Source organism: Macaca thibetana, chromosome 4 (genome assembly GCF_024542745.1).
Source record: "Macaca thibetana thibetana isolate TM-01 chromosome 4, ASM2454274v1, whole genome shotgun sequence".
NCBI classification, from domain to species: Eukaryota; Metazoa; Chordata; class Mammalia; order Primates; family Cercopithecidae; genus Macaca; species Macaca thibetana.
This window is the reverse complement of record NC_065581.1, coordinates 40,398,099-40,423,626: the sequence shown is the minus strand read 5'-3', so window position 1 is coordinate 40,423,626 and position 25,528 is coordinate 40,398,099. Positions and strand designations below refer to the sequence as shown.

General features: G+C 40.9%; 2 protein-coding genes and 1 pseudogene across 4 annotated transcripts in view; 1 reads left to right on the top strand and 2 right to left on the bottom strand.

Annotated features, from left to right (window-relative positions):
- The window catches only part of DAAM2 (dishevelled associated activator of morphogenesis 2), a 979,794-nt gene that overhangs the window by 346,466 nt on the left and 607,800 nt on the right, over nucleotides 1-25,528 (bottom strand). The window lies entirely within an intron of this gene.
- The window catches only part of KIF6 (kinesin family member 6), a 381,700-nt gene that overhangs the window by 173,139 nt on the left and 183,033 nt on the right, over nucleotides 1-25,528 (top strand). For all 3 annotated transcript variants that reach the window (XM_050787599.1, XM_050787598.1, XM_050787601.1), the window contains 3 exons: nucleotides 10,456-10,561; nucleotides 11,458-11,608; nucleotides 15,933-16,151. In XM_050787599.1, the coding sequence (XP_050643556.1) occupies nucleotides 10,456-10,561; nucleotides 11,458-11,608; nucleotides 15,933-16,151 (476 nt within the window). The remainder of the gene's footprint in view (nucleotides 1-10,455; nucleotides 10,562-11,457; nucleotides 11,609-15,932; nucleotides 16,152-25,528) is intronic.
- Nucleotides 1,583-3,751, bottom strand: LOC126952226 (transcription factor E2F4-like; annotated as a pseudogene).

Here is a 25,528-nt window from a genome sequence, read left to right as displayed (position 1 = left end):
AATTTTCTTCTCTCTTGTTTTTTAGCCGTAGGCATGATCTTTACCCACTTGGACATGTACAAATATTACAATTTCCTTTTGCTGCAGAAAGTATAAAAATAATCTTTATATAAGAATTCATAATTCATTTATTACTATAAATCTATACATCATAATTCATTACTATAAATCTTTTTTTTTTTTTGAGACAAGGTCTCACTCTGTCTCCCAGGCTGGAGGTGATCTTGCAGTGGGGTGATCTTGGCTGATGGCAATCTCTGCCTCCCAGGCTCAGGTGATTCTCCTGCCTCAGCTTCCCAAGTAGCTGGGATTACAGGTGTGCACTGCTACCACCCGGCTAATTTTTGTATTTTTAGTAGAGACGGGGTTTCACCATGTTGGCCAGGCTGGTCTCGAACTCCTGACCTCAAATGATCCACCTGCCTCGGCCTCCCAAAGTGCTGGGATTACAGGTATGAGCCACTGCACCCGTCCTCATTACTGTCAATCTTTCTAACTCTCTGCAAATGACTCTAAATAAACGTAAATGAATAAATGGAAATAAGTGGGAGGCTATGGGACAGTGAGAGGTTAGGCCAGTCCTCAGGGACTGAGCCACCCAGAGTCCTAGCTAGAGACCTCTGTTCCGTTCTGTTAGCACCCTCCCCCACCCCTACTCCTACCCACTACAGGTACACGGGGCTGAGGGCCCAGTAGAGTGGCATACACGAGAGGTCCGGGAGGAGCCGTAAGGCCAGAGGATGGGGGGCAGCAAAAGAGGCTGGGGTGATGCTGGCCAGCATCCAGTTCCCCTGCCATCTGGGTACGGGGGAGGGGCATGGCCGGAGCAGGGTATTGGGCTGGACAAGCTGCCCTGGGAGGTGGAATGTGGGTCCTAGGTTCTGTGCCACTAGGTGTCAGACAAACTGGGCCTGGGGAGGACTCCAGGAGGACATGAGGTGGGGAAAGCCCTAGAAAAGGAGAGGCAAACACTTTGGCTCCGTGGTGCAGGGGGCTGAGCTTTCCTCTGCTCTCTAAGACAGTACAAGTGCTGGTGCAGGAGTGGGATTTGTGGCCAGAACCGTGCAGTGAGGGCGGCTGGGGGAAGTCAGGAGTCTGTGGCTCTCAGGCTGTGTAGTGATGGGGTGGGGGTTGTCCCCAGGCAGCCTCTAGGTCAGACAGTCTATGTCCCAGCCACACAGGACATGTCCCTGTCACTCAGAGGCTGAGAATAGACACATCAAAGAGGTCACAGACACCCTTACTCATCCAGGTTGTAGGTGTAACCATGGTCTTGGCAGATGGAGAAAGATGGAGGAGGAGGGAGAATACTTCTGAGAACATCAACACCTCCAGCAGCTCTGAGCTCATATGTTCTCGTGTGAGATCCAAGAGTGACAACTGTTCAGGGAGTTCCAGAATGCCTGTAGGGTCTGCCTTGAGGGGTTCAAAGGAGATAGAGGGGTTGGGTTCTGATGCATTGGCATCATTGCTGCTGCTGCTGCTATCCAGCAGGGAAGAAGACTACAAGGGGTGAGTGTCTCATGCTGCCAGTCCAGTGAGAGTGAGCTCAGCTCACCACTGGGCTCTGGAGCTGTCAGGGTCAGAGGTAAGCGGTGGTCAACTGAGTCCTACTTGCATGTGAAGTTTCCTGGAGATGGAACAGGGAAGGCTCAGGCAGATATGGAGGGCTAGAGACAGCAGGTGGGCTCTGGAAGGTGTTGGCATAGGCACAGCCACAGGCAGTGAGCTCCATACCTCCTTGTTCACCAGCCTTGAAGGGGCCACTCAGGCTGTTCAGGTGAATCTCATACTGTTGCCCACTGGGGACTTCTGGGATGGGCATCTGTAGACTGGTACCCGACAGGGTCTGTATGGCCAGTATGGCAGGAGGGTGTCTCCAGCAAAGCCTCTACCAATGTCCTCATGAGTCACATAGGCCAAGCAGCTATGATGTTCCAGATGTTCTGCTTCCCCCACACCTGGTCCAATTTTTGCTCCTGCTGCTGCAGTTCCTTGATCTCTGCCTTGAGCTCAGTCAGCTTGTCTGCAATCTCCAGCCCTATTGCAGCCAGACCCCATGCCTTTCCACTGATGCTGTTCTTGGATTTTTTACTCCATTAGCCCTATGCCTTCCAATACATTGGTAATGCTGTAAACTTGCGGTTTCTGGCACACAGATAGGGTGTCAGCTGCCAGCTTGAGGTCAAGTACGCTGTCCTTGGCCTCCTGCAGAAGTGGTGGGAGTTTGGTGGTGAGAGTCTCAAATACTTCTCATATCCCACTGAAGGTCCCTGGGGGCAGCATTGCCTGTGGCCCAGCCTCTGCTTCTCCTCAGCCAGGCCAGCTATTTTCGTCTCTTATTTACATTTGTTCTAGACTCCTGAGCCCGTCTATACCTACTGAAGTTAAAATGTTTAGTCATAAGATATATATGCCTTTAAGTAAATTGGATATATGGAAATCTGGATTGACAAAAACAAAATCAATTGTATAACTTTTCAAAACGCTTCATCATCACATTTAAAGGACCTTGTAAAATATGCCTTAGTGTCTTTAAAGTTGTCTTGGTTTATTTAAAAATTATTTCAGAATAGTTTTTGAAATTCTGTAAACAGAAGTACCTGGCCATGGATGTGTACATGCGCCTATAAATAGGCCATATCTTCACCATTAAAAAGGCAAACCAGTCTGGATTTTAATTTTGATGTTTCACATTTGCTATTTCAAATCACTAAAAGTATCAAGAAGTTGTGCATTTCTACATTTGAGGTACTACATGACTGTGCTTTTGTGGTGGAAGGAAATATGCATTACTAAGATGAATTTACCCTATAGAAGGAAAACTATAGGAATTTCCTCTGCATCACCAAAACCGTGAACCTTCTGGCCCCCTACTGTTATTAAAAAGAGCTCATTCCAACAGAGTTGCTGACATTGAACTCGATTCCTTGCATGTAAGGGTCCATGTCTTTCACTCACTGGTTGGGGCTAGGGGAGCGTATAATGTATATAATACCTGTCACAGACCAGGAAACTGTAAAAGGAAAAGCTCTTGAAGTGACTACTTTTAAGTCAATTGGGATTGATGCTTTCAGCAGAATCTCAGAAAAAGCAAACATGAAACTAATGACCCTGAAAAATTTTTGTATAGTTTCCTTTGGTCGTAGTCCTATTGGCACAACCTCAGCCTTCAGCTTTTCACGTCCTTGGTGGATTATGTAGTTATGTAGTTAATAATAATTGTGAATTTACTGTTATCTGAACTTTCCTTTTGTGCATTACTTGCTATCTCAATACTGTATGTTTTTAAAGGGCCACATCCCAAAAAGAAGCCCATCCTTTGCCCCCTACCATTTCAGCCTGTTAAAAACTCTCTTTTTTTAAAATATGGCAGACCATTTACTCTTTATTTGATGATCTCATTATGTTTATTTGATATTCTCATTAACTATGTTGTTTGCATCTTTCCTGGTTAAAAGTTCACAGGAAGATTCTAAATTGAAAATACAAATGTATGTCAGATTATGGCATGTGGAAAACACTTTTTTGAATTGACTGAGAGTCTTTGTAGTATGAATGCAAAGAGTGGGGATTCTTGAGTCAAAACAATTGTTTTCAAATCTCAGTGTTTCAATTTCCTACCTTAGTGACAACATGCAAGTTACTGAACTTCTCTTAGCTTTCCTATTCCCATCTGTGAAAGAGTGATCATAATTTATAGGCCTATGGTACAGATGAATAACAAAATATATGTGAAAGTACCTGACATTTTGTAATGGATATTGAATGAATGTAAAAATGAAATAACTGGGACAAGGCAGGTATAAAGAGAACCAGACTATGATAGTCCCTAAAGGGCTTTTTTTCCACTTAAATAAGAAAACACGTGTAAAGTCACTAGCGCAGTGTTCAGGACATGGTTGACTATCAAGGGATGTTAGTTCCTCCTTCGCAGAACATTTCCGGTTACATCTTTGTTTGGTGTTCCAAACTGAAAACATGTTTATGTATTCTTGTGTCAACATTCAATAACCAGTTGCCTCATTGCAATGCTTCTTAACATTGGTTTGTATGCATATCACCTGGGAATGTTGTTAAATGTAGATTCTGACTCAGGAGGTCTGGGATGGAGTCGAAAATTCTATATTTTCAAAAGTCTCACAGCCAATTCCTATAAAGTTGGTCCAGTTGAATAGCAAAGCCTTAATAGGCCAGGCGTTATCCTCTCTTTGTTCCTTGCATTATCTGATTTCATAAAGCTTACAGTGTAAAGATGGTATTATTTTACACATTTTACAAATGAGAAAGTTTTAACCCACAGAGGGTTGATGAACGAAGATCATTGAAACCAATCATTCTGCCATATTTCTTATGCTACCACAATCCATTTTTTTATTGTGTAGCTATTCTCTCATTTAGTTATCATATTCCTTTAAGTTAACAGTTATCAAGTTTCCTTTTATACTTTCTAAAGTCTTTAAAATTTTTAATATTATGGATACATATTGTACATATTTATGGGACATGTGATATTTTGATACAAACATATAATGTGTAATAATCAAATCAGAGGAATTGGGATATCCATTGCCTCAAGCATTTATCATTTATTTGTGTTAGGAACATTCCAATTCCACTCTTTTAGTTATTTTGAAATATATAATAAATTATTGTTAACTGTAGTCACCCTATTGTGCCACTGAATACTGGATCTTGTTCCTTCTAATTATATTTTTGTACCCATTAACCATCCTCTGTTTGTCCCCTCCCTCCCCATTACTCTTCCCAGCCTCTGAAAACTGTTATTCTATTCTTTATCTCCATGAGTTAATTTTTTATTTAGCTCCCACGTGTGAGTGACAACATGTGACATTTGTCTTTCTGTGCCTGGCTTATTTCACTTAACATAATATCCTCCATTTCTAAATATGTTGTTGCAAATGATAGGATTTCAGTATGGAGTTTCCTCCAAAAACTAAAACTAGAACTGCTGTACGATCCAGCAATCCCACTACTGGGTATATATCCAAAAGAAAGGAAAATCGTATATGGAAGAGATATCTGCACTCCCATATTTATTGCAGTGCTCTTCACAAGAGCCAAGATACGAAATCAGCCTAGGTGTCCATCAACAGATGAATGGATGAAGAAAATGTGGTGTATGTACACAATGGAGTATTGTTCAGCCATAGAAAAGAATTCTTTATATCCTTTTATATCTTTATCACTATCTCCCATTCTTTTCCCAATCTTTGCTCAGGTAATATGTAGCTTTGGTTTGTCAGTATCCCCATGTTTAACCCTGTCAGAGACAACTCACCCTCAATGGAGCCATCTTTAAATGGCAAAATGATTGAGAGCAGTGAGGCAGATTTTGATATGTATTTGGTATAATTAATACAAGCTAGTTTTGTAAATCAGAACTCCTTTCTAGCTCTCTGGAATGAGCTGTCAAATCCTCTCCCAGTGAGGAGACAGTTGAGCTAAGAACCATCAGCTCTGAAATACCAATTTCCATGGTTCTACCACAGGGAAGCCCTGCCCCACCAACTGGGGTATTTTTCTTCCCCCTCACTATTTCCAGCTTTATATCAGAGGATGCAGTCCCATTGCTTTTCATCCCCTGAGCCTCGTTGATAGTAAATTATCTAGAATAACACTGTGTTGCTGCATGCTTCTGTTATCTTTGCCTCAGTTACAGCACCAGGCTCCCCTCCCACTCCCAGGGCACACGTCCCATTGCTGTCCCAGTTATTTGGAAACAGCCAGTGTTTCCATGCCCTGGGTTAGGTTTGCTCTTGTTTCTATATCCCGTTCTTCTTTTCTCCCAACTTTCCCACAACCAGTGCCATAGAGATATGGTTTCTAGCCCATTTCTAGAACCTACTGCTGACAGGAACATGTTCATAATTTCTTTTTTACAAAGATTATTTGAGAATCATGAGAACATCTTAATCACACTCAATGACTCAATGTATAAATGATGAACTTATTTTAAAAAACAGTTAAACATAACATAATCATAAAAATATTGAAGAAGAGTGAGGTTAGCTTGGGTCGCTGGTCTCTTTTCTCACAAGGAGATGATGAATGTTCTTGAGCCAAAGACAACTAGCTGGTCAAAAATTTCAGGACTGCTGATCTGCTCCCTTCCCTCCCTCCCTCTCTCCCTTCCCTCCCTCCCTCCCTCCCTCTTCCCTCCTGCCTTTCCTTCCTTTTTGTCTCTTCAGTCTTCTTATATGTGTTACAGTGTACTTGCAGAATCCCTGCAGAGGGATTCATCATTAAGCTATCCATATATAGTATGAGTGTTTTTAATGTCAATAAGTATACAACTTCACCATCACTTAAATTGCTGCTTAACTATGTACATAGCTATGCCAAAATTAATTTAACTAATCTTCAGATATGGCACATTTTGATTCCTTCCCAACTTGTTTTGCTGTTACAAGTCATGGTGGTCCTTGGCCGTGCTAAGATCTAAGCAACTGCTTTTCAGTTATTTCCCGCTTCTTTGTCCACCTATTTGCCTCCTCAATGAATGCTTGCAGGTGTGGGTTCTCCCTTTTAGAAATACGTCACCCAATATGGTATTCAAATACACTGAGTAACTTTGTTATTGTATGGTAAGTATTGTGCTTCAAAACTTGGATTTTACCTGTTTGCTTGCTGTGTGACCTTGGACAAGCCATGTAATATGTCTGTGCTTCAGTTTCCTCACCTATGACATGGGGATAATAATAGTAGTTATCATATAGTGTTGTTGTAAAAATTAAGGAAATGATATATGCAAATAGCACAGAAGAGTGTCCAGCATTTAGTGCATGCTCAATGTTGGCTGTCATTAATGATGAGAAGCTTGCTTTGTGTTTTTATTCATACTATTAAACTTAAGTTTTTATGGAAATATGGCTACAGAGAGAGCTTTTTTTTTTTTTTTTTTTTTTTTTTTTGGCAAGGAATATGAAGAGCTGAGAGGGGAGTGCAGTGGCCTCAAGAGGGTAAAGCTCATATTAGGAAATGTGGTCAGTTCTGATTATGTAGCCAGGTATCAAAATTTGTAATATGATGGAGTTGCTGAACCAGGACACAGGCTGTCAGAGGTATTTCATTAGCAGTCAGTTCGGCTGAGATCTGTATAGTCACCAAACATCAAACCATCACCTTCCATCAGCGAGGTTGTATGTCCAGACACACTTAAATTATTACAGTATTTCTTGTTACTGAATGGTGTGCATTTCTTTTCTCTTTCCCTTAGGATTATTTTTTCTTCTTTCTTCTAGTGTAAGTAGAGAATAAGGAAAGTTCTTGTTGACTTGGGCTTGTCCTAAAAAAGACTTGATTGTACTCACTTGACCTCCTTAGTGAGCCTTTTCTGTAAACAGTTTTCCGCTGTTCAGCAGAGTTCTGGCAGCTGGGAGACCCCTCAGAGGGAGCAGAGACTAGGTATAAACTTGGAAACTATTTTGGTAGATAGGAAAATGTGGGGAATTTTGGGTCATTTGTTCACTCTCAACTACTAGAAGAGTACAACAAAAACATCTGAATTAAGCATTTTTCTGCATTTTAATTATTAGACCAAGTCCTTGCTTGATAAGAAAATAAACCCAACAGTAAATCAAATGTATGACGGAAAGACCAGGCATGTTTCTTATCTCTGTGTTCTCAAGTGCTGAAAGCAAAACAGTATGTCAAAAGGCTGATCTTCATTCTTAGTTATGTACTAGACTAATCGAGTCCCAGAAAGAGTAAGGGGATCCGTCCTTTTACTTAGGCAGAAGTTCTTGCCTATTTCTTTGGATTACGTCCCTGATCCTCCTTGTATCCTACACTGTTGCTGTGTGGGACAGGAATCTTGATGGAATAGCCAAAGCCCAGTGCACGTGAGCAATCTACGAGTGGTCCAGCTCATCAGCAGGCTTGTATCTTATGAGGTTTTCTTCTGAGCTAGGAGTCCACTTCAGCCTTCCTTCAGAGAAAGTTTCCTAGAATGTATACTTGTGATTAAACTATACGGAAGTTGTTTTCTAAAGAAAAAGCAAGAAGAAAGAACTGATTAACCATTACTTCCAACTTAATATTGTCTGCTAGAAATTTTATGGACACTGGAAATTACAAATGCTTTCACTCCAGAGAATGAGTGTATATTCTAGAACCCACAGTGAATTTTGAAATTTCAAAATTTCTGCTATGTATTCAGGGAAAATACAAGTAGCTAAACATTACTATTTTTTAAGCCTCATTAAGTCAGAATTGTAGATCAAGGCCTCATCATGGGTTACAGAGGAACGTAGCAACTGTATGAGTATGTCACCTCAGTGTCCATCAAGAGAGGAATCCATAGTATGGAATATTACATAGCCATTAGAAATGAAATACCCCTACTGCATATGCACTGATGGGGAAGCTCATCTGCCATAAATTCTTTAGAAATATAATGCTGTAAAACATTACTCAAAATGTGATCTCATTTTTATAAAAACAAAAAAAGTATAAATGAATATATAGATATAGGTATCTGCTTCATTAAGAATAAGAATAATATATTTCAACTGTTAACAGTGGATTTCCCAAGGTATCAAAATTAAAAAAAAAAAAAAGTTGTGGGGAATGGTGGCAGGGGAGTGGGAGGAGTTTTTACTTTTTAATTTATTCACATCTGTATTGTTTGGAATTTTGTTCATAAATATGTATTTTCATAATATTTTACATGATTTTTTAAAAAATGTATCAGGTATAAATCTCTCTGTATATCTGGTGGTTTGAGGCTCTAATCCAAAAGGAAACACAGTGTCAATCAGCAAATAGTGCAAATGACAAGTATCTCTTCACCTAAAGAAACTCCTTAAAAGTAACAGTATAAATTGTCTCATGCTTGTAAATATATAGCTGTCACATGTCACAGATTACAAGAGGTAAAAATGAAATCCAAGGCTGTTCTATGATACAAATCATTACATTTTATCTGAGTGGGCTGATAGTAACAGCAGAAGGGAAATGTGTATATACAGTTTTAAAAGATGCTGAAAGTATGCAAATATTTTCATAATAGTCCTAGAAAGATATGCTGCTGCTGTATTATGATACCAAACATCATAGATACTGATTGTCATCCTTACACCTTCCTTATTAAGAGTTCCATCTCAATATAGAGGGGAACCATGTCCACGGCAGTGAATTCAGTAACGTGAACATATTTGTGTTGAGAACCTAATGTGGGGGACTGGAAGCACAAAGATAAATAAGAGCCAAGAATTTCCCTCTGATACAAAGTACTAGAATGCTACATGGGCACACGGTGCTATGAATAGACTAGGACTTTTTTTTTTTTGAATCAGGGTCTTGTTCTTTTGCCCAGGCTGGAGTGCAGTGGCACAGTCTCGGCTCACTGCAACCGCTGCCTCCAGGGTTCGAGTGATTCTCCTGCCTCAGCCTCCTAAGTAGATGGGATTACAAGCACACACCACTTTGCCTGGCTAGTTTTTGTGTTTTTAGAAGATACAGGGTTTCACCCTGTTGACCAGGCTGGTCTTGAACTCCTGACCTCAAGTAATCCGCCCACCTAGGCCTCCCAAAGTGCCGGGACTACAAGTGTGAGCCACTGTACCTGGCCAAACTAGGACTTTAGAATAGAGTGGTTGGATGGCCTCTCCAAAGGGAGGTGTTTTGTTTTCTATTTTGTTTTGTTTTAGGATAGGAAAAACAAGATGATTGTAAGCAGAGAGGAAAAACGTTGGTATAGAGAGGAGAGGAAGAGATGATTAAGGGAAAAGAGGTAATTAACAAGATAAGCCCTGGAAGAAGCAGAAAGAGAGCCCAGGGGAGGGAATGGTCTTGAGAAAGAGGAAGAATATCATCCAGAATCTGGAAAAGCAGGAAGAGGGCCTGAGCAGTGAGGCAGAGATACTCCGAGGCGAAGGACGAGGAAACAAAGGAGTCTGTATGACTTTCTCCATCTGGTGAGAAGTGACTTTATTGACAGAGAGTGAGAGTAGTGGTAGGCGTGGGGACTATACCAAGATTTGGAATAGGCACTGTGAAGAACAGAAGATCACCTGGAATGATTAAAAAGATAGTGGGGCATCACTGAGGTGCCAGCTGAGGCTGAGTTGCATGAGTTTTTAGTGAAATTAATTTAAAACACATTCTCATTACTTTTTCTAGCAATGCAGCAGCCAGGCACAGGGGCACAGAAATTCAGAGTGGCTAGAATGGATGGGCTGTAGAAGTCAAATGATTTCTGTATTGAAAGCTTTATGAGAAAATTCACTGGAAATTAGTCAAATAATTGCTTCACTACAAATTTCACTTTGTCAATGTTTCTTTTCCCTTAATTTGTATAGTCAAATCTGTACTTCTGTAAAGAGGTGGGAACAATATCCTGTACTTTAAATGTTAACCAACTAGATACTGCCATTAGAATTTCTAAAACTTCTAGCTCACAGTTGCTTCTCATACATTATGTATTTTTAGGCTGGAAAAACTAATAACATCCTTTTTGGAAGACCAGGATCCAGAGAGTAGATTAGAGGTTGGTGCGGATATGCGTAAAGTTCATCACTGTTTTCATCATTTAAAGGTAAACTTCAATGTTTCCCCAATAGAAGCCATTTTCAGCCATGTTCAAGCTGCACAAAAGCTTTTCTAGTTGACCAGTTCTTGGAAGGTTAGGATCCAGCATTGCATGTCCAGAAAATGGTATAACCTTTGAACCAATAGTATGGCTATCACTGAGTTTCTTCAGAGATGGTATCTTACTTGCCAATAAATAAACTCAGGACATGGACTTCTAATTCTTTTGCCAGGAATATCTACCTTCTACACAGAGTAAGTTCCATATTTTTAAAAAAAAAAAAAAAATCTTTTCAAGCTATATCAAGAGAATTGCATTCTGCATTTTTTCAGCAATTTGATATACCCATGATATTTCAGTTCTTCTCTGCCTTAGGTTTTAATTTTCGTGATGAGGAGCTGGGAACATAATCACTTTTACTTTTAGCTTGCTTGTATTTTTCATACTTCATTAAGATAATAAACATTTGCTGTGAGTTACTAAGGGCCAGGTATAGATAAGGCAAAGTTTAATAAGCAAGTCATGGAGATGACAGATGTTGTAAAGAATAATCACAATGCATGATAAGTACTAGAATAAAAGTGTGAATTAAGTGGAATGATGTATAGAGAAAGGGAAAGGAGTCCAAGAGGAGATGATGTTGAGCAGGCATTTCCCAATTTAGGGAAGAAGAGATAAGATAGGGGAGAGGGGGATGAGGAAGGAAGAGGGAAAGAAGGCAGGTAGAAGGGAGAAAACATGCCAAGACAAAAAAGCAGCTGCATCGCAAAGACAACACGCCTGCGTCGTGCGGGTCACACATGCCTGATGTGTGCAGGGAATTGTTAAAGGAAAAAGAGTCAAAGAAACAAAAGAAATTCGGACTAGAGATATGGATACTAAGCTCTTATTTTATCTTGCAGAAACTATTGAATGACAAGAAGATCTTTGGAAACAATACAGTCTCCAATACAGTCTCCTCTGAAAGCAAAGACCAAGACTGTCAAGAACCATTAAAAGAGGAAGAATATAGAAAGCTACGAGATATTCTAAAACAGAGAGATAATGAAATCAGTATCCTTTCTGAAGTGATAAAGAAACTTCCTCTCTCCTGGTTTGAAAGGAGTAAACAGCTGTCCTTCCTGAGCCACGTGGCTGAGCTCCCTACCCAGCTTCCATTTCACATTGCTTCTTTCCATTGAGAAGTCAAAGATCCCTTCAAAGTATTGCAACTAGTGAAAAAGAGTTTCTATAAAAGAAAAAGATGTGTTTGTTTTTATCCTGACATAGTTACTCTTGCAGGGAACATTTCAGTTTATTTCAAAGTATGAGCCTTTTTACACCATCTTTTAACATTAATTTTTAAAAATATATCTTTTTGGCTCCTCTGTTGTGTTCTTTTTGTTTTAGCCCTGAGCCAGTAAGTTAGCTGGTTATCTTTAGCGAGCTGACCGGACACCAGGCTGACCACAGCCTCACCATGGCCCAGAATTTGTGGCTGGTGCGTGGGTGAAACTCAAATGATGGCTGAAAAATGACAAATGGTATTTAGCTTATGAAGAGCAGAGATTGATTTAAATGTAACTTTTTATTTAAAAGCCAGATCTACTGCTTTGAGTTCCACTTACAAATGTTCCCAAATTTGGAAGTGAGTATAGATGAGTGTTCAAGATAGAATTCTTTTTTTTTTAGCTAAACTGATCAGTACCAAATAAGATAGAATTCTTACTGGCTCCAGGAGGCAGTGTATCTTGGGTGCTGAAAGTGGTAGTAGCCCATGGGAGCATGTGCTGCCTCCAGTTGTAGACAAAGTGGTTACTTCTAAGGAGCCCTGTGGGGCTGAGTGGACCTCGGGCCTCCCAGATGTTTCTTCAGTATTGTTTCTCATTTTATCTTTCAAGCTTCTTGTAAAAAGATTTGACATTTTCATTACGTTTACAGAATTTAAACATGCACAAGAAATCCTTTCGGTCAGTTCTTTATAAACAGATATTTTTGTTCATTTTTTTAAATTACTAAAAGATAATTTAGCTTCAGCTATTTATGCAAAATGCATGAAAATAGTCTACATAAAGGAAACCCAGTAATAAAGAGGTAAGAACAAACTAAATGGGAGGTAGGTATGTTGCCTGATTAACTTCGGTCTTTAATTTTACTTGAGTATTAGCAGACCCTGTGTGTCAGATTCAAGTGAGTTTTAGCTGGCCAGGGTTCAGCTGAGAATCCCCCTGGCACGCACACACAAGCCTTCGTCCGTCAGTGCTGCCCACGGTGTTGTCACCCTCGCATTCCTTTTCCTTCCTCTTACACCATCCATCTCCAGGCATGGTCTCAGCCTGGACCTCAGTCCTGGCCCCAGCCCCAGTATGAGCTCTGTTTCTTTTCCTGGCCTTGATCCTAGTCTAGGATCTTCTCCTTTAAATACTCCTACCAACTTCTTAATCCCCTTCTGGGCTTATGAATATCTGTGCATATAGGAGGGATGAAATGAGGTATGACAGAGAGAGAACAGTCCAAGCTTGTTCCTATATGTTTGTTTTAAAAAGAGAGTGAAAGAGAGATATCCATCACCTCCCCTCCTTCACTGCGGTGAATCCAGGCATTGCCGTTCATGTGAGGCTACTCTAGCTTCTTTACTGACTGTCAGCAATTCAAACAGGGCTCCCTCCATCTGAGACTCTTATTCAAAATGATGGTGTATGGTAGTCAGAGTGGAAAGAATACTGTACTTCAATTGATACCTGGATTGAAATCCTAGCTCTTCATTTATTAGCTCTGTACCTACTCAGTGACGTTGCTTTCTACTCTTCAGGAGCAGGACCATAAGACCTGCTGAGAAAAGCCCATAAATGCTTTGAGCACTGCAGAGTGTGATATAATTGGAGTTATGACTATGAAGACAATGAGTAAGCTCAGAAGAAGGAAGAATAGCAGCTAAGATTTAATCCTCTCAAAGCTGTGCTTATCAAAGACCAACAACCAAGAAAGCCTCCTGAAATCTCATAGTTACTCAGAGTCGGGTTGGTGGATGTTTTCATATCTTTCTTCGTAGAATGCAGAAGGCTAAGACTGTGACACAACAAATGGGAAAGATATGGCTTCCAGGAAATAAAGTGTTTACAATTGAGTTTATGAAAGACAGTAATGCACCCCAAATGACTGCGAACAACATCAGATCTTCTTGGAAAGAGAGTGAAAATGATGTCCTGTCAGTGACATCCTCAGCTTGAATAAAGTTCACACACCCCTTCACAAAATATATGACAGGGGGATTCATGACCCAGCAAAGTGCTTGGCACAAAGGCCATTCCCATAAATGGGAATGGGGAGGACAAGAAGACAGGGGAAAGGTGAGAAGAAGGAAGGCAGCACAGAAGATAGATTCGTATTGTGATCTTTATGAAATGTACGTCAGAACGCATCATTATTCTGATTCAAATCTTCAAGGGACTTCCCATGATACTAAGAATGAAACCAAACTCCTTGCACTGGTTTACAAGGGCCTGGGGGATCTTGCCCCGCCCACCCCATTCCCTCCCCCACGGACCTCATTTCTCATGCCTCGTCCCACGTGTGCTAGGTTTCAGTCACAGTTACTTTCTTGTTGTTCTTCTAACACGAGGTTCCTCAGCCTTGGCACTATCAACATTTGTGGCTGGATAATTCTTCATCTCGGGAGCTGTCGTGTGCATTGTAGGATGTGGGATCACAGGACTGCAGCATTGGGAGCCACTGCTGGGCCTGTTTCTCTTTAGGGATTTCACCATCTCCTCTGCATAGATGTTCTTCCTCTGGCTGGTTCTTCTTATGGCTCAGATCTCACCTTAAAGGTCACTCTTAGGCCTTTTGTAGCACCCAATATAGAGCAGCTGCCCAGTCACCCTTGACCTTCTTCACATTAGGTATCTGGCATTCTGATATTGTGTGTGTGTGTGTGTGTGTGCATGCGTGCATGTGTGAGACCTCTTTCCCCAGTAGGATGTCTGCCTCATGAGAGCAAGAAACTAGTCTGCCTTGTCATTGCTCTATACCGATGCCTAGAACAGGGCCTGGCCTCTATAGCTCAAGCTCCAACAAATATCACTGAATGAGTGAGTCAGTGGATATTGCCATCACAGTGTGTGAACCAATGGAAGTATGTGATGACATTGGTAATCAGTTCCATACAAAGAAGAGCAGCATGTTGGGGCAGAGCCCTGTTCTTCTCTGTGGTGTTAATTCTTAGACACTAAGAAGCTGTGAGCATTTTTGGTAAGTACCTGTTGTTTTGGGGCAAGGAATGGAAGCCACATCAGAGAGAGCAAAACTGATTATGCTTCCAGAAATCACCAACTGGGAGTTAAAGCTGAGGAGGAAGGTGAAGGTCATATGACTTCGTGCTGCTTGTCCAAGAATAAATATCATCTGGGTACCTCTCCCCCTTTCTAAGTAGCAGTGCTGTCTCTCTCCCACACCAGACCACATTTAGACTCCCATTTTAATGAGTCTTCTCTAGCGATGCAAAGGCATTGAATTCATCTTACCCCATATGCAGTTAGAGCTCTGAGATTCTCAATAGGGGTTATAGTCTTTCCGTTTAGTGGATTGGACAAAAATCTCTTAGAGTTCTAGGCATCTTGAACCCAGAATGAACAGTGAAGTGGGGTAGAGGGGAGTGGTTTTATCCTTTATCATCAATGGTCCTGGCATATCTCAATGGCCCACAAAAGGTGCATTTTAAAATGATATGTCTATGCTAATAATTTGCTGCTTTTCAGTTCCATTTGAGACCAAACATTAGTGGCTTAAAAAGCCCCCATCTAAATGTACTCTACATAAGCATGTGTTGAGCTTGGGGCGCTCTGGCTGCATCTTTGTCACTGCACTGGCCACCAGGATGAAGACGGCTGGTCTGCCAGCTGGGTGGGTTTTGCCATTCTCCCCTTCAGCTCTTCTGCTGCCTCCTGAGCAGGTGCATGCTCAACCAGGGGGCTGATACGTATACATAGGCTATGTAAGTAAATTAATCTTTTATCTGGGAAGATGTATATATAGCCTATTATCTACTACTATTCAGCCTTGAAGATGTATACATAGCCTATTGTCTACTACTATTCAGCCTTCATTTGACTTTTTGTAAGTGCTTTCATGAGATTGTGAAGACGTACCTGGTTTACACTCAGAACATTTTAAAGAGCTTGGGTTTGCTAATTTTTCATATAATGGTGCTATATTGAAAGAATGTCCCCTAAATTGTCCATAACTATATATGGGGCTTCAGAAAGTTGAAGCCTTCCTTCAGTCAGTCTTTACCACATGATAAATAGCAAATGTTAGGAACATTAATGACACTTAGGACATTTGTGTTTTGATTACTATAAGCTAGCATCAGTCATTCAATCCTTAAGTCAAGTTCCAGATATCCTGGTCAACATGTTAAAAAAAGAAAAGAAGAAAGCTCAGGAGGCCCTCCACTTGGCTGGCATGGATAGACGTGAATTCAGACACTCCCAGAGCCCACCCTTCCCCCCGGGAAACCCAGAAGAAGGTCAAAGGATGCGACTATCCTCAGCTCCCTCACAGGCCCAGGACTTCAGCATTTTGGGGAACAGATCCAGTTTGCTCCACAAGAAAACAGGTCAGTTGACTAAATTTCCAATATTTCTCATTGTCTGTAATGGATTTCCATGTAGCACCCTTTAGTTTTAAATGTATCGGGACAAAGGCTCACACAATTTATTTGTTAGAGTTATTTTTTATAACTATCAATTGTCTTAAATGAAATACCAGTTTCCCAAACTGATGACTGAACCGAGAAGAACCAAGTATGAATTTTCACAGAATTCAGTGGTAGAATAGATGGGTTCAGGGTAACCGTAAAAAAGTTAACTTTAGAGAAAGGGAACAAATAAGATCCGATATTGCTGATATGATGACAATGCAGTGTTTATTTCTAAATTCAGATGAACTATCTGCAGGAAAACTATTTAAAAATATTACCGGGCTGGGCACGGTGGCTCACGCCTGTAATCCCAACATTTTGGGAGGCCAAGGCAGGCAGATCACGAGGTCAGAAGTTCAACACCAGCCTGGCCAATATGGTGAAACCCCATCTCTACTAAAAAATACAAAAATTAACCAGGCATGGTGGCGTGTGCCTGTAGTCCCAGCTATTCAGGAGGCTGAGGCAGGAGAATGGCATGAACCCAGGAAGTGGAGGTTGCAGTGAGCCGAGATCAGGCCACTGCACTCCTGCCTGGGCGACAGAGTGAGGCTCTGTCTCAAAAATAATAATGATAATAATAATATTACCACATCCTTAAGTGACAATAAATTAATAAAACTTTGTCAGATAATAGCATTTGGCAGGGTTGGGCCAACTCAGAGGCACCTTTCCTGTTTCCAGCTTTTGAAAGGTGTGTCAGTGTCCTGCTGCTACAGACTGTGCTGGGAGCCCAAGTTCATTCGCATATGTTTCTATTAGGCCAGCAGAGCATGATGTGCACTCAGGTGACTGATGCCTTTCCCTTAAAGACATTGAGGAACCAGACCTATGGAATGTCCTAGAACAAATGGGTAAAGCCCTTCCCTTTTTGGCAACATAAGTTGAAATTTTTTGGATAAACATGTGTTGGAATGGACTACCTGACACGCATGGTTTTCTGAAGGATTCAGCCTGGGAATAATTAAGCAGTATGGTGCTCACTAAGAAGCACATATTTTAGTTAAGACAAGATTGAGAAGCATAGAAATATATTTTGTAACATTACAAATCTTTATCTCTTAATTCCATATCTCCTTGCTTTGAATATTTTTTCAGCAACACAATAGAATGAACTAGAAATCCCAGGACACCAAGCATGCTGTTTTTACCGTTTATCATGATGGCAGTAGACAATGAAGATCCATAATTCCTCCCTGTGATAGTTTTCTATACATCTTTGCTGGTTGGGAAAAGGGGGCCATCTGGATTGCTGAATTCAATGATTTATTCATTTATTCATTCCTCTTTCATTCAACAAACATTTATAGAGCACATCCTTTGTTTTAGGCATAGTGCTAATTAGTATTATTATGGCCACAGCTTACAGAGTCCTTATATACATCAGGTACTATTCTAAGTTCTCTTCCTGGATTAACACATTTAATCTTTATCCTATAAGTTCTTGTTTTATTCCATATTACAGAGGAAAACATACATGGACAAATACAACCTCTGACCTCAGTATGTACAGATTGACAGGGAAGAGAGCCACTGAACAACCGATTACAGAAATACACATCTGTGTTACCGAGAAAGCACATACCAGGAACCCAACCTCCAGTTAAGACCAGAAAAATCCCAAAAGTGGGGTGAAGGTAGAAATGTGGCTAGAAGGAATATTGCAAGCAGAGAGAATCAATGGCATGGATAGCTTTCCAGGCCATTGTGGTGGAAAGGAGCATTTTAGGAAGTACAAAAGCCAGGTGTGGTTAGGATCTGGGGAGTGAAAGGCTGGGAAAACAGGTTGATTGACATGGGCAGAAAGGACTGCAGAGGACGCTAAGACTGCATGACCAGTTAGGAGGCTATGGCAGCAGTCCAGGCCAAAGGACAAAGATGATAAGAGAGAGGCAGGGGCATCAGAAGCGTTTATGAGGTCGAGTGGACAGGGACCCGTGGCAGATTGGATGTTGGGGGTTAAGGGTGAGGATTGGCCCCCAGGTGTCTGGGTGGCTGGTGAGGCTTTTCATGGAGACAAGGAACAGTGAGTGCCTTCCCTGGCCCCACAATTTCCCCAATTGACATTGTTGGTTATAGAGAGCATGGGATTGGCATCTCTGCTGAAATAAAATAGGTACTCATGTTAGAACCTCATGGCTTATGATAGAAGGGGACCACTGTTTACTGGCCTTTTCCAAAGACACACACTATTGTACCCACGCATAAATGGTCTCAGATATCACTGCCCAGCCCCTTGTTGTGTGCCAGGCCTTTTCTATTTCTATGTCTTCTTGCCCACACCATCTCCCTTCTCATAATTCTTCTTCCCCACAGCATCTTATAATCACTCTCCTTCCTTATAATTATAGTCAAGACTTTCAGTAACTCTTTTCCTCCCTTGATATTGCTATTGAGACAGACTAGAGTTTTGTTTGGAGAATGAATAAAGTTTACTCGAATAGAAAATCACTGAAAAAAGAATGGAAATTTTTTGTAAAGTCCTAATACAAATGAGGTTAAAGTTTTGGAGAAGAGCCTTCTATTTGAAAGGGTTTTTGAGTTGTTTTCGCTGTCTTTGGATATAGTTCTACCAATAACTTTAAACAGAGGTAGGCTTACAAATGGAATGATAATGATCTCACCATTTGGGGGAGGGACGATTGGGGAATTTTTTTTTTTTTGGCAAAACTACACATAGGATGAAAATTGTTGTGGATGAATAAGGCGGCAAAGCAACAGGTAATGGGGTAGTTCATTACAATATTTAAGATTCTAGGAGCTGATCAGTCTTTATTATTCCATTGTTTTATATATAAGAAGCTTGTATAAACTAAACCAAATATAAAAAAATTAATAAGTATGTTGTTTTGAAAGTATTTCTGCCTTATGTCAGTGTTAATGGTTTCTATTAACTGTCCTCAGGGCTGCCTCTAATGCAGAAAGTAAGTAAATCTGACCATCTCTGAAACTGTTGTGAAACTGTCTCCCCTTTGACAACCCTCTCCCATCTCCCATTCACCTCCGCTTTACCGCTTTATGCTGAAAATAACCCCCTTCAAATTAGAAAATGAAACCGAATTCATGGGTCCCTAGAGAGCCCTCCAGTCATTGCGCAAGCAGCCTGACATGGCCAAGGAAGGTTAGGGCCTCTGGGGCTTTTTGTTGTTGTTTGGAGTTTAAATGTCTGTTTTGGTTTCATTGAAATAATGAGAGGGATTGTTCGGCTCCATAGTTTGCAAAGAGTTGTATTGTTCGCTTTAAAATAGGAGGAGTTTAAGGGTTGGCGTTTTTTAAAAATTTCTTTCTGTTTTAGTTTTCTGACTGCCTGTTCTAAATAGTCACCTGGAACCAGTCAGTGTTCTGAGAGCCCTGATGACTCACCACCTCCTTTAACTCTTTGAGATGCCAACAGAACCCACTCATCACAGATGATGCCATTGGCATTCTAAAAGGTGAAATGAAAGCCAAAGCTGTAGCCTGGAGGTTCCAGACCCTTATCTCCTGCTCCATGAGAATTTGTTGAGTCCCTGCTGTGTGCATAGAAAGGCCCAGGGTGCACGTTGTAGGCAATGCCATGGTGAACTGAGAATGGGGCTCTGCTTTGGGGAGCTTACATTTAAACAGTGGAGGCTGGCTTTCTACCCAAAGAGCAGAGACTGAAATATCAAGTCCTCTAAGCAGGAATTGGAAGAAACACTGTGTGAATTCAAAGGAGTAGGAGAGGATTTAATAAGTAGATTGAGAAAAGCATTACAGAGCAGGTGACATGAAAGTTAAATCTCAAAGGATGGGCAGAATTTGGACATTCAAAGGTGGGTAGAAGAAAGAACATTTCATAACATTTAGTCTTAAAGAATAATGTGAGCATTTGTATGTCTTCTTAAGAGAAATGTCTATCAGGTTACCCTTTTTTTTTTTTTTTTTTTTTTTTTTTTGAGACAGAGTCTCGCTTGGTTGCCCAGGCTGGGGTGCAGTGGCGCGATCTCGGCTCACTGCAAGCTCCATCTCCCAGGTTCACGCTATTCTCCTGCCTCAGCCTCCTGAGTAGCTCACTGCAAGCTCCATCTCCCAGGTTCACGCTATTCTCCTGCCTCAGCCTCCTGAGTAGCTGGGACTTACAGGCGCCTGCCACCACACCCGGCTAATTTTTTGTATTTTTTAGTAGAGATGGGGTTTCACCATGTTATCCAGAATAGTCTCAATCTCCTGACCTCATGATCCACCTGCCTCGGCCTCCCAAAGTGTTGGGATTATAGGCGTGAGCCACTGCGCCCAGCCAAGTCACCCATTTTTAAATTGAATTATTGGTTTTCTTTCTATAGAGTTATTTGAGTTCTTTATACATATCTTATCTATTTCTGATATTAATCCCTGATCAGATGTGTGGCTTACAATATTTTCTCCCAATTCATAGGTTGCCTCTGCACTCTGTTGTTTAATTTGTTCTGCAGAAGCTTTTTATTTTGATGTAACCCCATATGTCTGATTTTGCCTTTGTTGCCTACAATTTGGGGGATCAAATCTAAAAAATTATTGCCCAGATCAGTGTCATGTAGTTTTTCCCCTATCTTTTCTTCTAGTAATTTTTCAGTTTCAAATAAGTTTAACTCTTTAGTCCATTTTGAGCTGATTTCTGCATATGGTGTGAGATAAGCATACAGAAGAAGTTTTGTTCTTCTGCATATAAATAGTTTTCCCAACACCACTTACTGAAGATTCTCTCTTTCTCATTGTGTATTCTTGGCGTCTTTGTCAAAAATCAGTTGAGTCTACATGTGTGGTTCATTTCTGAGCTCCCAATTCTGTTCCATCAGTCGATGAGTCTATTTGTATGTTAGGATCATGCTCTTTGTTCTTTTTACTCATGATAGCTTTGGATATTCAGGGGGTTTTGTGGTTCCATATGAAATTTAGAATTTGTTTTTTCTGTTGCAAAGAAAAATGATTTTGGAATTCTGATAGGGAATACAGTAAATCTATAGATCACTTCAGTAGCATGGACATTTTAACAATATTTATTCTTCCAGTTTATGAACAGATATATGAAAAAATGTTCGATATCACCAATCATTAGTGAAATGCAAATTAAAAACCACCATAAGATACCACCTCACACCTGTCAGAATAGCTAGTATCAAAAAGACAAAAGATGACAAGTGTTAGGGAGGATGTAGAGAAAAGGGAACGCTTGCACACTGTTGGTGGAAATGTAAATTAATACAGCCATTGTCGAAAACTATATGGAGGTTCCTAGAAAAACTAGAAGTAGAATTACTGTATGATCCAGTCATGCCACTTCTGGATTTGAAATCAATATGTATCCAACAGATTTGAAATCGAGACGTCAAAGAGATGTCTGCATTCCCATGTTCACTTCACCATTATTTACAGTAGCCAAGTGATGGAATTAACCTAAATGTCCATCAACAGATGAATGGATAAAGAAAATGTGGTACATACACACAATGCACTACTATTCAACCTTTAAAAGGAAAGACTTTTTGCCATTTGTGACAATACGGATGGAATTGGGGAACGTTATACTAATTGAAATAAGCCAGGCACGGAGAGACAATACCACATGGTCTGACTTATACATGGAATCTAAAACAATCGAACTCAAAGGAGCAGAAAGTAGAATGGTGGTTACCAAAACCTGGGAGGAGGGGATGAGGAGATGATGGTCAAAGGGTACAAAGCCTCAACTAGATGGGAGAAATGTCATCTTTTACGTTGAGATATATTGTACTGCATGGTGAATATAATAAGTAATGCACATTTCAAAATTGCTGACAGAATAAATTTCAAATATTCTGACCACAAAAAAAGATAAGTATTTGAAGTGATGGATATGTTAATTAGTGTTATTTAATTATTCCACATTAAATTCATAAATCATGGCATCACTTTGTACCTCATAAATATATGCAATGATAATTTGTCAATTTACAACTAAAATTAAAAGTTAAGAAAATAATAATATGAGCAAAGTCTTAGGAGCAGGGACACAAGGAAACCCGTGTGGAGTTGACAGGAGTATTTGTTTAGCCAGAGCTTTGGAGGTGTACAGGAAATCAGAAGAAATAAGGCTAGAAAAATAAGTGGGAAATTGCTAGAATGGTTGCCTTAGGGAGAGGGAGTAAGGGAATAGATGGGAACTTCTTTTAACTTTGTATGCTTTCATATTGTTTTAATTTCTTACTTTTCTTTATTGAATAAGTGGAGTCATGTTATGGAAATCTTTGAATGCCAAGCCAGGGGACTTTTTTTTTTTCATTTGGTTGTAAGAGAACCACCAAAGTGGAAGGGGCTACGGTGATAGTGGTGCTCTGGGGAGGTATTTTTTAAAAGAACTCTTTGGAGTATATTGGAAATGAGGTGCCTGGAGAGCAAGTAAATGGTTTAGGAGATGTAATAGACCAGGGTGGGAGTAATTAGAAACAAAGAAGAGGAGAGGAACATAGGGATATAGAGTGGAGGGAGCCACTTCTTATGCAGTTCTTCATGGCATAAAGGAGGGCTCTGCTTCTCTCTCTTCCCAGGTTTCTCAGTACTCCTGGCACTTAGATGCTAATTATGCAGCTATAGACACAAGAAGAACAGGGGATCTGGTGCTTCCCTAGGCTGCTGCCTCAAACCTTGAGTCAGTTCCTTGAGTTTGTTTTACTGTTGCTCAAAGAGTTGCTCTCAACACCAAAACTACTATATTAAGCCTTTACAAACTACTTACAAACTACTTTTTGTAAAGGCTTAATATACCCAATCCTCTAATAGGTTTAAAAGAAAAGCTCCAGGAGAAGTTGATAGAGGCAAAACTCACTCATAAAGCAACCAGAGAAATAGAATAAAAATCACATTGTTTCTAAGGTTCTCTCCAGCTTGCTTTGCTGCAGGCCATAGGCACAAATGTCTACCTCTGCTCTTCGAATCTCCCATGATCCCTGTCATCCGCTTTTTTGGAACTGACCACACTTTCATCTTTGTGTTTCCTCATAAATGCAATTAAAGAAGCAACCAGTAAATGGACCATTGACTTCTCTATAGTTCTGTTGTCAATTGCCACTTCTGCAGAGCACAGTACTGACCAAACAGTTATCAAGGTTTATTCCAGGTACTACATCAGAGAAATGCATCTTTGTACCCTGCCCATTTGAAGGGTATATGGATTAGATGAAATGAACAAATGATACCTGACAAAGAAGGGGTTGTGGGGCGGGAGGGGGGGCAGAGTGTGAGAGAGAGAGAGAGAGAGAGAGAGAGAGAGAGAGAGAATGTACACATGAGAGTGAGCAAGTGCACAGATCTCTGCTTTCTGGTGTGAATATTTGTTTTTATCTAGTAGTCTTTGTGATCCCATTAAGGTCTTCAACTTCAAGTCACCATCTATGAGCACCTCAGGAGTTTTTAATCTTGTGGGAGAGATAAACAGGTAGATGGAACTGTCTTTCGGTGTAATAAATGCAGAAGAAAAGGGCCTCGATAGTTGAGGGTTTCTGCAAAACAGTATTCTATTCAGTCATCAATTCCACACTCTTTGGAGAAAAGGGTGTGATCAGAACAAAAACCACAGATTCTAAGTTTGTAGACGATTCAAACTAGAGGTATCAAAGAGACAGAAAGTAAGCTTGGTAAAATGCATACCTATTCCCCATGGATATTAAAATTCCCCAAGGTGACAGCTGGGATGGAAATATAGAGGAAGCCCATGACTCTGGTATCCAAGTAGCCAGTGGTAGCAGGGAAATGACTAGAAGGGAGGTCTGCCAAGATCAGTGACGAGTAGAGGGTAAAGGAAGAGATAGCTAAGTGGAATGAATCTGAAAGGGAAAAAGAGTTGCTTGTATTGTGTTATTTGCTTGTTTGTTTATTTTCAACAATACAAATGAGTGTTGTTCTAGAGTCACCAAGAGAAAGTAGGTAGAATCTAGACCAACATTTCCATTTTCCCATCTAGTTGTAGGGGGAATCATATGCCCATTTTTCTCAGTTTGCCCTGAGGTTGGGGGAAAAGGCTTTATTTATTTATTTATCTATCTATCTATCTATCTATCTATTTATTGAGATGGAGTCTCTCTGTGTCACCCAGGCTGGAGTGCAATGGCACCATCTCGGCTCACTTCAACCTCTGCCTACCAGGTTCAAGGGATTCTCCTGCCTCAGCCTCCTGAGTAGCTAGGATTATAGGTGCCTACCACCATGCCCAGCTAATTTTTGTATTTTTAGTAGAGACGGGGTTTTGCCACTTTGGCCAGGCTGGTCTCGAACTCCTGGCCTCAGGTGATCCATCTGCCTCGACCTCCCAAAGGGCTCGGATTACAGGTGTAAGCCACCACGCCCAGCTAAAAGGCTCTATTTATTTTCAGTTATGTCTATAAACTAGGATGAGTATTGCCTACTCACGAAAATGAATTCTTCAAATAGGAGGGATACCTTCAAACACTTCTGGGGGCCAGGTATGGTAGCTCTTGCCCATAACCCTAGCACTTTTGGAGGCCAAGGCATGGTGGTGCATGCCTATAGTCCCAGCCACTTGGGAGGCTGAGGTGGGAGGATCACTTGAGCCCTGGAGGCAGAGGTTGCAGTGAGCTGAGATCATGCCACTGCACTCCAGCCTGGGCGACAAAGTGAGGCCTTGTCTGAAAAATAAAATAAGTAAAAAATTTCTGGGGAGAGGGCACTCATCTCAGGCGTGGTAGAAAACCCTAACCAAACAATCATAGAAGACAAATTGCCCAAAGTGATTTACTTGTAGGCAACAGAAAAGTTAACTATGGTTCTGGGCATGGGAATCCTATCTTTTGGCTCTAGGATAAAAGATTATAAATACTAAGCCTGAGTCAGAACACAGATAATTTTCATTTTATTGAACATTGCATCCCCAAAATTGCCAGTGGATTATTTTGAGCTTAGGTTGCATTTCCCCGTATATAAGTAGGTTGGATTCCCCAGGGAGCAAAGTCTGAGCTGGATGCTTATTAGGGAGTGCCCCTGGGGCCAACACCTGTGGAAGTGAGAAGACAGGAGCAGGACTTAGAGGATGGAGAAGATGAGCTGTATTGTAACTTTGCCAGCTGACAACGGCCTCAGTTGACCTAACAAGGGGCTCTGGAGCTGGGTAGGCCTTTCAGAGTTGTCCTAAGCTATGGCAAGGGGACAGGGCCTTTCCACCCTCATGGTGGTCAGTCATGGGATATAGTCCTGCCCTTGTAAGGAGCATGGCTTTAAATGAGGCAGTTTTTTTTCCAGCTGAGAAAATCCCCAGATAGGCTTGACAGTGAGGACTTTCCTGTAACATGCTCCCCACAGCTGGA